Source organism: Pongo pygmaeus, chromosome 13, assembly GCF_028885625.2.
Source record: "Pongo pygmaeus isolate AG05252 chromosome 13, NHGRI_mPonPyg2-v2.0_pri, whole genome shotgun sequence".
NCBI lineage: Eukaryota > Metazoa > Chordata > Mammalia > Primates > Hominidae > Pongo > Pongo pygmaeus.
In genome coordinates, this window is record NC_072386.2 from 103,285,010 (window position 1) to 103,303,486 (window position 18,477).

The 18,477-nt window shown below is 44.5% G+C and overlaps 1 protein-coding gene across 2 annotated transcripts in view; it reads left to right on the forward strand.

Annotated features, from left to right (window-relative positions):
- Positions 1-18,477, forward strand: part of SNX30 (sorting nexin family member 30) — a 118,581-nt gene that overhangs the window by 74,628 nt on the left and 25,476 nt on the right. For both annotated transcript variants that reach the window (XM_063649803.1, XM_054500883.2), the window contains exons 4-6: positions 213-371; positions 5,392-5,587; positions 7,656-7,855. In XM_063649803.1, coding sequence (XP_063505873.1) covers positions 213-371; positions 5,392-5,587; positions 7,656-7,855 — 555 coding nt within the window. The remainder of the gene's footprint in view (positions 1-212; positions 372-5,391; positions 5,588-7,655; positions 7,856-18,477) is intronic.

Below are 18,477 nucleotides of genomic sequence, written 5' to 3' on the forward strand. Positions count from 1 at the left end.
TTTAGTGTTTTATTCCTCGCATTATAAAATTGACAGGGATTTACTCCATGTATATTTTTCAGAAATCTTTATATTAATAACTACATGAAGGTCTGCCTGATTAAGAAATACTTTTCTTGGACAGAGGGGTAATAGAACTGTGTGCTAGCTTGGTTGTTTTTCCTTGCGCCATCTCATCAATTACTCTGGTTTTTTTCTTCATGTCTTCACAGCCTCTTCCCGAGAAGTTTGTGGTAAAAGGTGTTGTGGATCGCTTTTCAGAAGAGTTTGTGGAGACCAGAAGAAAAGCTTTGGATAAATTTCTAAAAAGAATTACAGACCATCCTGTGCTGTCTTTCAATGAACACTTTAATATTTTCCTTACTGCTAAGGTAAGGGCAGAAGTTTACATACTCTTCCTCCATATTGCCATTCTTGGGGCTCTTTCCTAAAAGCTGTTTTGAGCAAGACTCAGTCTCTACAAAAACTTTTAACAAATAGCCAAGTGTGATGTTGTGCGCCTGTAGTCCCAGCTACCTGGGAGGCTAAGGCAGGAGGATAGCTTGAGCCCAGGAGTTTGAGGCTTCAGTGAGCTATGATCGTGCCACTGCACTGCAGCCTGGGTGACAGAGTGAGACCCTATCTCTTTTAAAAAAAAAAAAAAGAAAAAAAGCTGTTTTGATCTTTTAGAAGCCACCTTCATGAGCGAATGGTTCACTGTAACAGGGTTGTCATAAAATTGGTCTTTTTTTGGGTGCCTGTGTGCATTAGCATGCTTTTTTGCGTTAGCAAATCCATATAGATGGATTCTGTGTTAGAATTTAGGAGATCTGTCCCCACCCCATCCGGGGCCCCACCCACTTGCAGCAGCAGAGGAAGTTAGAATATTTGCTCTGCCAAAAGCAGAGCTAAGTGTTTCCTTAAACACTTGGCAGTATTACTGGGTGAGGCCAGTCTGACCAACAATGGGCATGGAACAGAAGGAACATTTGAGTGTTTGGTGAGGGTGTTCTTCATAAGGGCGCTTTGAGTGATTACTTGCAGCTGCATTTTACAGACAAGGAAACTCAAGTTCCAGGAGCTTGTCCTTGTTCAGGTAGCATCACTAGGATCTCAAATTGGGTCTTTGTGGCTACTGAGGCCACACCGTCCCTGTGTATCAGACTGCCTGATTGTTACTTAACCTGCAACCATGTTCCTGTCAGGTGGACATTTGCCAGATAAAACATTTGGGTCCTACACAGTTGCCAGATTCTGTGTATTCAAACTTAAGTTGGTTGTCCACTGGCCTTTCTCTTCACTTCCCTGTTGGCAGAACTGGCCAGAAAACCTGAGGTGCTGTGCTCTCGTTGTCTGCAGAAATGGGGTCACATGCTCAGACCCTCCTGCTAGCTTCCCTCCAGTCCCATCTGTTTGGTTTCAGGTATCATATTCCCACGTTCAGGCCATATGTAACATGTTCCATGTTGGCAAGGGTATTGTGGTCCAGATACTTTCTAGTTTTTCAAATCTGCAAAATTGGGAAATAGTTATAGATAACATTAGTTGACATTAAAGACTTTGGAGAGTGTGCCATTCTTCACTCAATGGAAGCCACATGACAAAGTCCTTTAGTTTTTATAACCTCAGTTGGCATTGAGCCTTATTGACAACATTCCAGTTCAGTGTCTCTTTTTCCCAGAGGCTTTCCCCTCCTACAGGTTGGACAGGTACACTTTTTAAAAATAAGTATTTCCTGGCAAACTAATCCTCAGGTATAATTCCTTCAACTCATACTCAAAGTAGAGTACATCCTGTTCTCCAAAAGCACAACTCACTTTCTCCTCCAAGGTCCATTTTCCAGAAAGCCCTCAAGCACATTCATGTTTACTGAACAAAAAAGAAAAGGGAGGGAAAAGCTTGGACCCCTGGTTGTTAGGAATCTGTATGAAGAATAAGTAGGAGAGAGAGAGAGAGAGTGTGTGTGTGTGTGTGTGTGTGTGTGTGTGTGTCAGAGACAGACAGACAGAGAGAGAAGGAGATTTATCTATCTGTGGGCCAAGCAGTATGAAAATGACTTAAAAAATATAAGGTCCTTGACTGCCTCATCAAAATCCGACTCCATGTGAGTGAGTACAGGAGAGGTGGCTTTAAACAGAACAAATCTTAGCCATAATTCAATATCACTTGCTGAACAAAATGTGCTAAATGGCCTTATCTTTTCTTTAAAAATTTTTAAAATTGTGATAAAATACACCTAACATTTACCATCCTAACAATTTCTAAGTGTACAGTTCAGTAGTGTTAAGTATATTTAAATTAGTTATGCAGCTCATCTTCAGAACGTTTGCATCTTGCAGTTCTGAAACTCTATGCCCATTAAATGGCAGTGCCCTATTCCCCCTCTTCCAGCTGCCTCATTTTCTCCTTTAACATACCTCGAATAACTTGATCTTGTTCTTAGATGAGCCACTTACGTGTTCTGCCTTTGGGAATGCAGAGATGCTCTTCCTTTTCTTTGTGATGACATGAGCTTATCAGCAAATTAGAAGTGTCCTTAAGAAGAAGCCAAAAGGCTGTATGTAATGGCTCATGCCTGTAACACCCAGTGCTTTGGAAGGCCAAGGCAGGTAGATCACCTGAGCCCAGGAGTTCATGTTCAGCCTGGGCAACATGGTGAGACCCCATCTCTATATATTAAAAAGAAGCAGCAGCAGCCAGTAGTAATACTGGGAGAAATGGGGACGCTCAATAGCAACTATATTCAAGTCAATATTTTCATCTTTGGCAGAGTGGGTACAGCAATCAGATAGATACTGCTGAATAACTTTATTTAACATGTAAATTAACTTGGTTAACTGGGACACCCTTTCAAAGCTCTACTTGAAGCGGAGCCTATGCAGTCCAGCGAGCCCATTTGACTCTGGTCCCACTCATAAAAACGCTGTCTGCAGAGGTAACTCCAAGAACTCTGAGGCTTCAGTTATAGTCTTGTGAAGGCCTCGTGCCTTTGGGGATGTTTCTTGTCTAGAATGTGGGAGGTCAGAAGGGGAGATGGAATCTTTAGGACACTCTCTCAGGCAGCCTGACTCTGAAGGGAAGGAGAGAGGTGGAGAGGAACTAGAGGAGATTGCTGCTGTTTTTAAGATGAGTCAGGCTTGGATGTATTTTACATGCTGAAGGATTAGAAGTTGAAGATACAGACAGGAGAGGGGATAATTGGTAGGGCAGGGCACTCGGTTGGGGGAAGGTATGGATAGGTGTTCCAGAAAAACTCTCAAACCATGGTTTTCCTCTGTTCTCAGACAACAACAGTTGTCATCAACACAGGAGAAGACTTCTGTGACCAAATTGCAGGGTGGGGGTGGGGGCAAGATTTTCCCCAAACACCAAGCAGCCATTTCCAGCTGGATGTCCACCAGTTTAATTCGCACATTATTTACCTGGACATAGCATCAGATCCCACAGGTTGAGGACTCAGTCCCCAAGTCTGAGAGCTTCCAGATCTCGGACATTAAGTTCAAGCCTCCAAAACTTCTGACCAGCCAGCTTCAAGTTGGGCTTCCTGTGACCCCTTCCTTGGGTTCCATTAATTTGCTAGAGCAGTTCACAGAACTCAGAGAAACACATTTACCAGTTTATTGTAAAGGATATCACAAAGGATATAGATAAAGAGTTGCATTGGGTGAGGCGTGGGGAAGGGGTGTGGAGCTTCCATGCCCTCCCTGGATGTACCACCCTTCAGGAGACTCCACATGTTCAGCTCTCCACAAGTTCTCTAAACCCAGCTCTCTTGGGTTTTTGTGGAAGCTTCATGACAGCAGCATTCCATCCTCCAGGGTGTGGGGAGGGACCCTAGTCAGAAAGGCTGGGGAAGATTCGAGTCCTGCCTTGGGGCAGGTGAAAGGAGGGCAGGGGAAGGACAGAGAGATTCTGTTTGCTGAGGCTTAACACACCCAACATTATAGTGAAAAGACTGGAACAAGGTCTGTGGAGGTTATGAGCCAGGAACTGTGGATAAACACAAACACACACACATACCCCCACACCCACACACCCCTCAATAGGAAAGGGCCAGGAACCGTGGATAAACACACACACACACACACACACACACCCCCCTCAATAGGAAAGGGTGGATCAAGAACAAAAATGAAGGCCTGAAGAAGGAAGTGAATTCACAAGGTGCCTACACTCAGATACTATAGAGACCTCAGCCTGAAATTGTACATCAAATGCGGAGGGGCTGTCAGGCCATGTTAGCCGCCAATTCCACATTCTCTGCTCTATCCTCTGCATCAGGCCACGTCACCAGAAAGCTGTGTCTTTGTTCTGGGTTCCTTTATCTCCCTCTAGTCATACCCTTCCTAGGTCTGGGAATTAATATTCTGTTTGTATTGAGGGTGGATATGAGGAACAGACACCTGTACCTTCTGTAAAACCATTTTGTAAGCTACCCTTTCAGTAGTTGACACAGGACAACCTGAAGATGGTGTAGATTCCTCTTAGGGTTTGATGATAGGAGGAAGCTTGTTTTATCAGGCAGGCTAATATGCTTTTCTTTTTTGCCCAGGCTGGAGTGCAGTGGCACAATCTCAACTCATTGCAACCTCTGCCTTCCAGGTTCAAGTGATTCTCATGCCTCAGCCTCCTGAGTAGCTGGGACTACAGGTGCATGCCACCACGCCCAACTAATTTTTTTTTTTTTTTTTTGTATTTTTAGTAGAGACAGGGTTTCACCATGTTGGCCAGGCTCTTGAACTCCTGACCTCAAGTGATCTGCCCACCTCAGCCTCCCAAAGTACTGGGATTACAGGCATGAGCCACCGTGCCTAGCCTGGCTAATAGCTTTATATTTAGATACAATGGGTTATGAAACTCAACATATTTCCAGTTTTGCCTTCAAGAAATCCAGGGTTAAAATGTTTTGCTGTTTACAGCATCCATCCTAGGCCTGAATTTTCTAGCAATGTTTTTCTGTCATGGTTTCCTGCTTTTCACCCTTTACTCCCCTTATGTGGGTTTAGTTGGGGTATATATAAATGAGTGATGGATCTCGGAACTTCTGCTCTTCAGTTTTGCTCCTAAAGACAACATAGGGTACTTTGTATGGGAGAAACAGATACTTAAAAAAATTATGTTAGAAACAGCATTGTGTTTAAAGGGCAGTGTGCTCAAGTGAGTGAATTTGATTAAGGATTGGAGTTCAGCTCTGCTGAAAGGGATTTAGGTGTCAACCTACGGGAGCCTGAGTCTGGTGGTTATGACGTCCAGGCCAGGGTCCTCGTGTGAATGTGATTAGAGCCTCTAACTCAGCTCCTTGTTTCCCGAGTCCTCCATTTCCAAACTGAAGCTGCTTTCAGAAGCTGTTTTATTTAGTCCTGCTTGTGTGAGTGAGTGAGTGCTTTGAGCTTATTCACATATCATCCTCAGGACCTGAACGCCTACAAGAAGCAAGGGATAGCATTGCTGACCAGAATGGGCGAGTCAGTCAAGCACGTCACTGGCGGCTACAAACTGAGGACTCGGCCGCTTGAGTTTGCCGCCATAGGTGACTACTTAGATACGTTTGCACTGAAACTGGGAACCATTGATCGAATAGCCCAGCGGATCATCAAAGAAGAAATAGGTGAGCTGTCTGTTGAGGTCTTGATTATGCCCTGCAGCCACATTGGCAGAAATGCCATTCATGTGTGCTACAGAGAATCAAACTGCAAAATGCTGGAGTGACAGAACTAGGCCATCTTTTGCTTATCAAAGAAATACAAGGAGGGTAGGAGTTAGGTGTGACTGGAATGTCACTTTGCACCCCGGACCCCGTCCTTTGTCCTGCCGTGTCAGCCTTGTGTTTGCTTTTCCCATGGCCAGCACTGCCACCTGATTCGTCAGGTGTTTCCTCTTTTATGCTCTCTTAACTTTAGCTTTAAAAGTGGAGACATAGACTCAACTGCCCTTCATCCATACAGAACAATAATTTAGTAAACAAACTTAGATACCTTTTCTGGCAGAAAGATGGTTCAAAAGGACAGCACGGGGACCTGTGTTTGCCAAAGTTATGACCCTGACAAATCTTCAGACTTGTAATTGACTCACCCACCCCACCATGGTTCATTTTAAACCCACTCCTGCATGGGGGAGTTGCCAGGGCCTGTATCGATCCTTCCTCATTTTGCCCCCACTTCCTTCCCACCCCTCTCGGGGCCACCTGCTTTGCCACATCTCAGAATGTTGGGATCTTTTATCTCCTTACATACATGTGGGGTGGACAGACGTGAACAGTGTAAATGATCGCACTGGCATGGGAAGCACGTTGAGAAGGATTCCCCAGCAGTTGCCATTCATCGGTCTCTAAGCCATGATGACTGCGTTCTGTTGTAACAATGGCAAGACTCCTGGTGACAAATGATGGGCCAGATTTTCTTTATGGGGGAAAAAAAATCAACATTTTTTTTTCTCATTTCTTATACTTGTTCCCTCTACTTGATCCACTGATGGTACCATGTGGGGCCCATAGGTTTTGGAGATAGCTTTGGATACCATCCACACGTAAGGATCATGCAGAGTAAATTCTGATGGCATCCAAGGGGCTGAGGTGACCACTGAGTGAGAGAGTGAGTCTGCTAGTGTAAGACCACATCTCTTGTATCAAAATGTTTCCTAAAATTCCATTGTTTATCCATTGTGACTGATTTTTTTTTTTTTTTTTTTGAGACGGAGTCTCGCTCTTTCGTCCAAGCTGGAGTACAGTGGCGCGATCTCAGCTCACTGCAAGCTCTGCCTCCTGGGTTCACGCCATTCTCCTGCCTCAGCCTCCCGAGTAGTTGGGACTACAGGCGCCCACTACCACGCCCAGCTAATTTTTTGTATTTTTAGTAGAGATGGGGTTTCACTGTGTTAGTCAGGATGGTCTCAATCTCCTGGCCTTGTGATCTGCCCTCCTTGGCCTCCCAAAGTGCTGGGATTACAGGTGTGAGCCACCATGCCTGGCCCCTGATTTTATTTTTTAACCTTTAAAAACATCTCCCTAAACCTATATGAAACTCTGTCTCCATTGCCTGTTAAAATACTGCTTCACACTATGGATAGACGAGTGGTTATTTTCTTTTTTTTGATGGAGTTTCGCTTTGTTGCCCAGGCTGGAGTACAGTGGAGCGATCTCGGCTCACTGAAAGCTCTGCCTCCTGGGTTCAAGCAATTCTCCTGCCTCAGGCTCCCGAGTAGTTGGGACTACAGGTTCCTGCCACCACGCCCAGCTAATTTTTTTGTATTTTTAGTAGAGACGGAGTTTCACTGTGTTAGCAGGATGGTCTCGATCTCCTGACCTTGTGATCCACCCACCTCGGCCTCCTAAAGTGCTGGGATTACAAGTATGAGCCACCGCCAGGCCGGTGAGTGGTTGTTTTCGAAGATGTTTGGTGGATGTGGCTGCTACTGCTTTTCCCCATAAAGCCCGTTATCCAGAGGCATGGCATTCCCATCACAGGATGGAATGGATTGACGTAACATGAGCTGTCAGAGGTTTTTAAGCAGTTGTGCTAGAAACAGTGTTGTGTTTAAAGGAGAGTGGGATCAGGTGAGTGAATGGCCAAAGAAACACATGTTCATGTAGAGAGCTCTTGGCTGTGGTGATTACTGAGTCAGTAATAGCAGCAGCTGCTACCCAGCCAGATTTTAATTGGTTTCTCTTCCCTGTTCAGAGTACCTTGTGGAGCTGAGAGAATACGGGCCTGTGTACTCCACATGGAGCACCTTGGAGGGTGAGCTGGCCGAACCCCTGGAGGGCGTGTCAGCTTGCATTGGGAACTGCTCTACAGCCTTAGAAGAGCTGACAGATGACATGACAGAAGACTTCCTACCTGTGCTCAGGGAATATATTTTATACTCTGACTCCATGAAGGTAAGCTGGCTTGCTTCTTGTGTATTTGCATGCTTTCTTTTTAAGAGCAATTATCAGAAAGTAATGGATTATTGCCTGTTTGCATGTGATATAAGTTTCCTTCTTCCTGGGTGGGCAGGATCAGACATGTGGACTGACATCATAGACATATAAATGGAACACATGGTGAACCAAGTATGTGAATTAAACAAAAAAAAAGTTTGGGAAGAAATTCGTACTAGTTTCTCTGAGAGTTCAAGAAGATATAATGTCTATGAAACAAGAACGAGGATGCCATGGAAAAGTAATAGGTAATTAGAGCTCTTGGAAGTTACAACATGATTGCTGAAATAAAACTGTGTGATCAAGTTGGAAGGTGAAATTGAAGAAATCTTAAAGTAAGACAAAACAAAAGTAGCTAGAAAATAGAACAAAAATGCAAAAGTACTGAAAATGCGAAAGAAAAGAGACATAGGGGATTAATCCCAAAGGTTCAGCATCTGACTGATAAGAGTTCCTGAGAGAATGGGGAAGACTGAGGGAAGGAAATTGTAATAGAAATAATACAAGAAAATCCCCCAAAGCTGAAGACATAATTTGTCCAATTAAAAGGACATAATTGCCCAGCAAAAGGATTGAAAAGATCACCAATCCAAAGCATATTATTGTTGAATTTTAGAACAAAAGTGATACGAATTTGAAAGCTTTTTAAAACAAAGGGAGGGGCAGATGATGTATAAAAGGAACAAGAGTGAGAATGGCTTTGGTCTAGCAGCGGTGAATGAGAAGAGGAACTATGAGGACAAAAAAAAATCTTTGGCCTCAAATTCTGTATGCAGAATCTGAATGGAGTGCAGGAGGAAATGCACCAGTGCCCACACTGGAAACTTCCCCAGGCTGCTCATAGACTGGTTGGAGAACATCGCTTCAGGAGACTCCAACGATGGGGCCACTGATTAGTGGAAAGGCCCAGTCTTTATGACCAATAGAAAAAGATACGTGGCTCAGTGTTGAACATTCCCACCTCTAAATAGCACCCTCCTACTTCTCAAAGGAGACCTCTGAATGATTAATCCGTCCTTGGGGCAGGTCTAGGGCATCCCATGAGGAAAGACCTGAATAGGGACTGACCTGAATTCCAGAGAGAAATCTGTCAGTCAACATTGGGTTGTAAAAATGTTAAACCAGAAAGATCGTAGATCCATGAAAACATTGTACAGCTTGAGAACAGGAATTAAAAAATAATCAACTAGTTATAAAAACAAATTATGATGGAAAACTTTAAGCACAGGCCAAAGCAGAGAGAATAGTGACGAACTGCCACATACCCATTCTCCTTGTTCCATCTTGTCCCATCAGGTGTGAAGGATTGATATGTACTGAACTGTGGACAGTGGAAAATGGAGCCTCTGGTGAATCCCATTTTCATGTGTGTGCTATAAAGTTACTAATAAAACACTTTCAAAGGCAGGATTGAATTTGGATCTCTCAGTGACCAGGGAAATGGTTTGAATTTCCTTATCTGTAAGTTGGAAATGATGGTGGTGACAGGATAAAGTCAGATGTGAGATCATTAGCCTGAGACCACTAGTTGGAAATTACTGGAACTGAAGCTGTAAACCAAAACTTCTGGCTGTGAATTTGCAGCTCATTCTCCTGTATCACATTGACTTTTGTTAAAAAAAATTGGGATATACACATTGAATTTTTGATCCTATGGCCAAAACAAGTATAGAAAGACATCCTGACTTTCTTAAAATGAACTAGAATATTTCACTTATCAAGCTAATGGTATCTGTGTTTTTTGTTTGTTTGTTTGTTTGTTTGAGATGGAGTCTCACTCTGTCGTCACCAGGCTGGAGTGCAGTGGCACGATCTTGGCTCACTGCAACCTCTGCCTCCTGGGTTCAAGTGATTCTCGTGCTTCAGCCTCCCGAGTAGCTGAGATTACAGGCACCCGCCACCACACCCAGCTAATTTTTGTATTTTTAGTAGTGACAGGGTTTCCCCATGTTGGCCACCCTTGATCTCCTGACCTCATGATCTGTCTGCCTTGGCCTTCCAAAGTGCTGGGATTACAGGCGTGAGCCACCGCGCCTGGCTGCTATCTTTTTTTTTTTTTTTGAGACGGAGTCTCACTCTGTCGCCCAGGCTGGAGTGCAGTGGCACGATCTGGGCTCACCGCAAGCTCTGCCTCCTGGGTTCACGCCATTCTCCTGCCTCAGCCTCCTGAGCAGCTGGGACCACAGGTGCCCCCCACCACGCCCGGCTAATTTTTTGTATTTTTTTAGTGTCATCCAGGATGGTCTCGATCTCCTGACCTCGTGATTCGCCCGCCTCGGCCTCCCAAAGTGCTGGGATTACAGGCGTGAGCCACTGCGCCCAGCCCTGGTATCTGTTCTTAAAAATAAGTTTTTACAATTCCTGGAGTGTCCCTGGATTTGTCTCTTATGTATACACACCCTTCATCAAATACTCTCTTAACCTTGCCAGATGAAAAATCCAATGCATACACAGCACTGGGATACTATAGCACAGATTACTCTGTTTTTGCCTGTGGCAAGTATGTTAGTACTTAGTATATATTTGTATTTGAAGCACAATTTAAAAATGTCATATAGCAAGGATTTATCTGGCATCTATAAAACATTATTACACTGGGAGACATAAGCTTGTGTAATTTAAGTTAGACATCAAAGAAACATTTGTTTGCTCTTTCTTTACCCCCCATGTGTGGGGCATATGTATTGAGTTTCTTGTTTACTGAGCCTGAAAAATCAGGTCAATCAGGCTGAGCGAATGGGATTAATTGTACACAGTCTTGTCTGGGGAAGGGCATGGAAAAGAGGAAGTGTGGACTGGCAGTCTCTGAAACCCAAGTTCTGTCCCCGATAGTAGCTGAGCTGAGTCCAATTAATAAGAAACAGGGCCACTGCTCCTCCACTTTTCACCAGGAAAATGTCTCTGCAGAGTGCCCTGGGCACGATAGGAGTGATTGGATGGCAAAGCAAAGACTATGTCTGGGATTATCGGGGTCTGTGTGGCTGGGAGTAAAGACACCAGGAGAATGATAGATGTCTTAAGTGGCTTCCCCACCTTTTCACATTGCTGCTCTGTAAGAATTTTTAAGTATATTTTCTTCCTCCGAGAGAGTCATATAGTTCCATTTCCAAAATGGCTTTCTGGTTTTTGAAACTTAAGTAGGACAGACTTTTCTGTGCAGTATGGAAACTAAGCATGGAGCAGAGGACTTGCCACAGGCCTGGCTGTGGCCCGTTCTTTATTTTTTGGAGATGGAGTCTTGCTCTGTCGCCCAGGCTAGAGTGCAGTGGCACGATCTTGGCTCACTGCAACCTCTACCTCCCGGGTTCAAGTGATTCTCCTGCCTCAGGCTCCCGAGTAGCTGGGATTACAGGTGCACACTACCATGCCGGGCTAATTTTTGTATTTTTAATAGACATGGGGTTTCACCACGTTGGCCAGGCTGGTCTCAAACTCCTGACCTCAAGTGATCTGTGTGCCCCGGCCTCCCAAAATGCTGGGATTACAGGTGTGAGCCCCCACATCAGGCCTGTGACCTGTTCTTCATCAGCTGCTGAATGGTCCTCAGAGCTGAGAAAGTCCTGGGTTGGTTTTGGTGAGGAGTTACTGGTCTGGTGAGGTTCTGTCAGTCTATCTTCATCATGGCCTTGAGGGAACCTAATGGTGAATGTTTGTCCTCATCATTTAGAGGTAGTGGCCTGTGCCTTAGGAATTTGAAATGGTGGAGGGCTGGTCCATCCCTAGATGGGAAAATGCCAGGGCTCATCAAAGTCCTGTCCTGATGGGGCTGTGGTTGGGGTTCCTCTCTGAGTTCAAAAGGGCCTTTAGGATCATCTTTCTCATTTGCTCATTGTTGACATGAAGAAACAGACGACCCTTGTGGGTAAATCTTTTCTCTGTTGCATGGCCACAGGACTATACTCGTTAGTGACCAATCAGCTTGTAGCTGTGTGTTTACTACTTGCCAAGAGGCAAACTAGGTGACTTTAGGCTTTTCAAGCCTGGCCTCCAACTGTATCTCTTTCAGGACAATTGTGGCTAGGTATGTTCTGTTCCCTTTGGAGGTAGAGAGCATAGAAAAATTGGGTCATTATCAAGGCACTAGGAACAAATGGAACAATGTGAGTTTAAGCAGTGAACAATGAGAACAGCTTATACTAGAAAGACGGTTGAAGGCATGTGTCACAAGGATATGTGTGCGGGGGGCAGGAAGGTACAAAAGGTTAGTTACCCTTAAGCCCAGACTCAAGTTAAATACCTCGCAGACATCCACAGGTGAGCCCTTATATAGGATTTCACATCCTATAAACTGTGTGTGTATAATGAAATTAGGGTAGTGATGGGCTGAAAGAGGCCCTCTTGAAGTCCTCACCACTTTTCTGGCAGTGCCTTTTGTGTATTAGCGTTGTCATGACCAGGCCAAATGTTGGAAAAGCTTTATTCCTGAAGGTTTGGGCAGGACTATCTTATTTCCCACACTGCCTTATCCATAGGAGATGGTCAGCAAGTATGTAATTGAATCGGACAATTTGGTAAATTTGCGACACTTACAAATATACAATGATTGCGCATTTTACATCTTATTTTTAAGAGGTTTATCTATGTCAATGCGCATGCTTATCTCAGGGGTCTTGGTAAATGACTGGGGTGGGGTGAGGGTCTGAAGTAAGAGTGGGTTGTAAGGGAAAGCCACATGGAAAAGTCTGTGGCTGGAGACTTGGAAGACATATGGGAGTGAGCTGCGCAAGGGTCAGAGGTTGGAGCATTTTAGGCAGAGAGGAGCAGCCAGTGCAAAGGTGCAAAAGCTGAGATGAGCTCAGAGTCTTTGCAGATCAGAAAGGCTGGTGAGTGGAGCCCGGTGAGCAAAGGAGTAAGTGGTAAGCGGTGAGGTCAAAGAGAGGTAGGAGCCTGGTCCTGCAGTAGCTTTTTTTTTTTTTTTTTTTTGAGACGGAGTCTCTGTTGCCCAGGCTGCGTGATCTCAGCTCACTGCAACCTCCACCTCCCGGTTCAAGCGATTCTCCTGCCTTAGCCTCCTGAGTAGCTGGATTACAGATGCGCACCACCATGCCCGTCTAATTTTTGTATTTTTAGTAGGGACGGGGTTTCACCATGTTGGTCAGGCTGGTCTCGAACTCCTGACCTCATGATCCACCCACCTCGGCCTCCCAAATGCAGTAGCATCTTAAAGACCATCTTAAAGGCTGGTAAGAGTCTGGACTTTATTCTAAGGACTAGAAGGGAAGCCATTTGGTTTTATGCAGGGGGATGACAGGATGTGATTTTTACTTTAAGAAGACAACTAGTACTACAGTATGGAGACTAGATTGTAGAGGATGAGAGTGGTGGTTGGGAAGGCTGTTGAGAAGGCTGTCATAGGGAGCCAAGGGCAGAAAACTAGGTGGTGGAGCCTGGACTGCAGTGGTAGAGACGTGGGTGGATTTGGGGTATATTTTGGATAATGGGCCAATGGCACTTGCTGTTGTAGTGATGCAAAATAAGAAAGGAATTGGGGTTTTTGGCTTTAGCAGCTGGGTGGATCGCAGTACTGTTTATTGGGACGGGGAGGGTCCAGGGAGGAACAGGTGGAGCAGTTGCGAGTCCACTATTTTGGGCATGTGGAATTCAGAATGCCTCTTAATCATTAAAGTGGAGATGTCATGGCAGTTGGTTATGAGTTAGTCTAGAGTAGGAATAGAAATTTGGGAGTCATTAGTGTATGAATGGTGTTTAAATCTCTGAGACCGATGGAGATCACATGAGGAGATGTGATTGAGGTGTGTAGATTGTGAAGGCCTGCGCCTGTGGCATGGTAATATTTATTGATCTATCACCTTAAGAGGAAAGAACAAGTAGCAAAGGAGCCCACGAAGGAAGGGTTGGTGTGGCAGGAGGGAAGAAGAGGATTGCCTCCACGAAGCCAAGATAAATGTTTTAAGAAAGGGCAAAATATATCTGTTGGATTTAATAATATGGACATCGTTGGTAATCAAGATTACAAGTGTGAAATGTGGATGCAGAAGTTTTGGTTTAAAGACAAAGTTTGTCTTCCAGTTGGAGATAACTTCGACAACATTCTGAAGTAGTCCTTTTCAAAAGCCAATTTAAATTGTCAGGCGGTTTCTTCAGCCTGCCCACCCCTTCCCCACAGGGCCACAAGGTGGCGCCGATGAGTCAAACTCCGGGAACGCAACCAGTTGGTGCTTTAGGTTGGCCATTTCCGGTGCCTTTCCAAAACTGAAATGAAGAGTTTTCTGGAAGATTGAGTTGTCAGGGAAAAAATGTCCCCTTTCCTGAACAAAAGAGATTATACAGAGTGGCTAGTTTCTTGCAGCTAAAATAATGTGAAGAAGCAGGATGTGAAATATACATGATTTCAAAGACTTTTAAAAAATAAGAAAAGTATTAAAATGAAAACTCTGAGATTCCCAGTAATGGCAGACTGAATACACATTTAAACTTCACCAAAATGACACTAAAAGGATTTTGAAAAAAGTCACAAGCCCACAGACAAGAGCAACAGGCAAGGAGGCAATAGCAGTACAATTTTGGGAATGGATTGAGAGTTGATAAGTACTTTAAATGACTCAAGCTGATTTTGAAACCGACTGTGGGGGAAAAAACTGAGAAGCCATCTGGTTTACACCGTGGAACCCTCCAAAAAGGTCAAGAATTGGCAGCACCACGCCCCTCTGGAACTGAGGTAGAGCTGAAGAGAAGAATAAATCTAGAGTCTGTTTAAGAATCCTAGCTTCTGATCCTCTCCTCCCTGCTCACACAGGGGCCACTTCCTTCTCCACTTTGGCAGAACTGAGGGTCGATTCTCCGGAGGGGGCCTTTCTGGAGCAAGAGACTCTAGGCACACTTGAGGGTGTTCAGTGAAAGATTAGTGAAGTTGAGACTCTTCTTCTGCTTGGCTCTCAGTCTTAGATCTTCCAGGCAAGGAGGAAAAGAGCCTTTTCTAGAAAATCTAGACGGGCCAAGAGAAGTGACCCACAGATACTCATATTGGCTGGCAATGGAGAACCAGGGTGGTCCCTCAGTGAAAGGACCCAGCCGAGTCTCCTATGGAGAATGTCAACATCCCTCTGTGTGCAGAAAGCTTTCAATCCATTTCCATGGAGTTTCCCTCTTGGATGAGTGGACAGACAAGGGTCACCAGATATGTAAGGGAAGATTTGAATATGAATATCAGAAGTAAAAACAAAGAAGAAAAAGCCTATTGAATGAAACACTGATGGGGAAGAAAATTTCCAGAAAAAAAATGTTAATATTTTCCAAAAGAGAAGATATCACAGCCATAAAACAGTAATTTTTAAAAATTCAGAGAACAAAGAGCTCTTGGAAATTAAAACCATAATAGGAATAAAAAAATTAATAGAAGAGTTAGAAGAAAAAGTTAAGAAAGTCACATATGAAAAGAAACCGAAAGAGAATTGGAGAAAAAAATATGAAAATTAGAGGATTAGACCATCTGAATAACAAGTGTGCAGGCAGAGAAACAGAGAAGTGGGAAGCATCAAAGAAGCCATTCAAGGAAAGAGACCAGAAGGGAAGAAATAATGTATCACTGATTGTGTCTGTGTGATGAGATTATGTATGACTTCTCCCCCTCCTTTAAATTTTCCAAATTTTGTGTACAATTATCTTTTAAAATGAGGGGATAATGTGTGGTTTCAGTATTACCAACATTGCCCCAGGACATCTAACTCGCAGGTGGTCCTGGTTTCCATAGAATGAATATGTAAAAGGAGCATGTTGAAAGGGGTAACCTGAACTCAGTCATTTAACCAGAGCTAGTGATATCACCAGGACCAAATCAGACTCATTTTCCTGCCTGCAGGAAAGTGCCCTTCTAGAGGGCTGCCCTAAGCCACAGGGCTATGTGGGTATTTTATTTTTATTCTCATTTGTTCTTTATTACTGAACTCCCATTACTCTACATGAATTCCACTTGGGTCTTGGGTCATCAGCTCTGACCTACAGGAATATGAACCATCCCATCCTGCAGTTCTCTGTGGGGGGCTGAGCTGTTCCTGCTGCTTTGGTATCCTCTTCCAGCCCTGCATCCTAGTGCCCCTCTTCCACAAAGTTCTGAAGCTGAAAAACTTGGTGGGCTTGAAGAGGCTTTTTGGTAGCTGCTGACCTTTGGGGCTGGGGCTCTTTTTCTGCCTTTCCCCCTCCCATAGTTTGTGAGCCCACAGCCTTGGCAGGGTCAGACATGTGCATGAGTCTGAGGATGGGGAAAGGAGGCTGTGCTTTCCCGTAGATACCACTGTGGTCTTTCTTGGGACAAATCCAGTGCAGATGTTGAAAGCCAAACCACAGGATGCATCTGTCATCCAACTCTTCCAAACATTCTGTCATTGTAGATAAAGGCTGTTTGATTAGTATTTCATGGATGACATAACTATAGACCTCTTAATGACTGTTATTAATTTGTTACATTTGGATGACAGATATTATGTTTCTATTGTTTAGCCTTTTTATTATAGAAAAATTCAAACATATCACAAAATAGAATGATAACAATAAACCCACATGTATCCCAGCCGTCCCGCGCATATCCCAGCCGTCCCGCACGTATCCCAGCCAGCATCAGCAGTTGCCCACTCATGACTCATCTGGTTCTGTCTCTGTCTCATGCTGCTCCCAACTCCCACCCTGTGGTTTAATTTTACACAAATCCTGGAATCATATTATTTCATACAGAAACATTTAGTACCTATCTCTAAAATACAAGCATTCTTTTTTTTTTTTTTTAAAAAAGGACTACCTAATTATGTTTAAATATCCAGTGTTCAAATTTCCCCAGTTTGTCTCAGACACTTTGTTTCTTTTTCCAAATTGAGATCCAAACAGGATCTATACATTGATTGGTATGTTTCTTAAATATTAAAAAATCCTGCTTTGTCCACTTATTTTTCCTTGTAATTTATTTGTTAAAGAGTCATTTGTCTTCTCTTCATTGGAAAAGAGAGATAGTAAAGTTCCAGATTATTAGGACCACTTGAAATTGCAACAAAATGTTCAAATGTTTTAAAAAATAAGTGTCCGAGAGGAATTTATTCCATGTCTGTAATTAAAAATCATCTTGTGAGCGTGAGGCCCTCCTTGGGCACCCTATGTACGATTTTGACTTCCCCAAACCCTTGGTACTTACCTTCCATTCCTGTTTTATTTTTCCTCCTAATGCCTAGAGCTACCTACTATATATTTTACTTGCTTCTTGTCTGCCTCCCCTCTAGAATGTAAGCTCCACATGGTTTTGTGATTTGTTCTCTGCTGTATCCCCATCCCTGGCTAGATGAATGAAGATGTATGAAGGCGAGGCAGAAGCAGGGTGGGGATGGATGTGTAGAGGAGGGCAGGTGGCGCCAGGCGTGAGGAGGAAAGTCTCACTGTGCCCTTCGCCTTTTTGATGTGTTGTATCCATGGGATGCAGATCCCTATAAAGTTCCGTGAGAAGTTCAGATGATGACTCTCTTCTGCTTGTCACTCATTGATGGAGGGGCCTCTCTGCAGACACTGGCTTGGTCTCTTGGCCTCTTTACCCCACTGCTGGCTCAGGCCTCATCTCACAGCCATAGGCTTGTTTGACCAATTTTATCAGTAGAGACTGGGCTGGGGGCCCATCCTCGCAGAACATCACCAACAGCGTGCAAAGGTGTCCCAATGAGGGTGGTGGTCGTCAGCAATTTGTCTTGATTCAGAACACGTTGCCCAACCTTTATTTAGCGTGGTTGGATTATGGGCCAGCTGTGAAGCCACATGCTGGAAGGCAGCAGGAACAGCCTGAATGAGCCACTGCTGTGCCATGAGCCAGGTGTGGCCTTGAACAGGGCCCACCACCGTCCCTTAGTCTCCGCATCTGTAGAATAGGAATGATGTGCGTTCACTCTGCAGGGTTACTGGGAGCCTTTTGTGCTGTCCAGCGATGCAGTGCTGTTAGGGCGGATCCTACAGTCAGCCTGTGCGAGAGGGCAGCATTCTGGCCACACCGGATAACACTGAGAGACAGAGACCCTGCCTCTCCTGTGGGCCAGGGCAGGCCCAGACTAACTGGAGGGAGGGATATGGCTGGATCTGCAGGCTCCCTCGTCTGTTTTGGGCATGGGGAGAGGAGATGCTTTTGCACTGTTGTAGCTGAGTGGGGTTGATGCATTTCCTCCCTACCTCTCACAGTCCCAGGGGTCTTGCAACCCCAGCAGTGCCCCCAGGAGCCCCCACACTGTGCTGGCGTTGTTCCAGGGCATTGTCTTACAGCTTTAGTTAGGAGGCTCTTGCCACACTGACAGAGTGTGTGTCACTGGGACAACTCATGCTCCTTCCTAGAAGTGCTATCTGGATATGTGGTTTTTTTCCAGCAAGATGCTAGGCATCCTGTGGAGGGAAGTGCACACCAGTGATAAGCATCCCGCGTGGCCCCCACCCTGCTGTTCCGTTGCACCTTTTGGGGAACCACATTTGCACGTCCATGGAGAAGAGGATTTTTACTACTGCTGGTACCAGACCCATAGATTTAGATTATTTTCTGGGCTATATGAAGTCCACAAAGGACTCTTTGTTACTTTATAGATTTATGTCATCCAGTATGGTAGCCA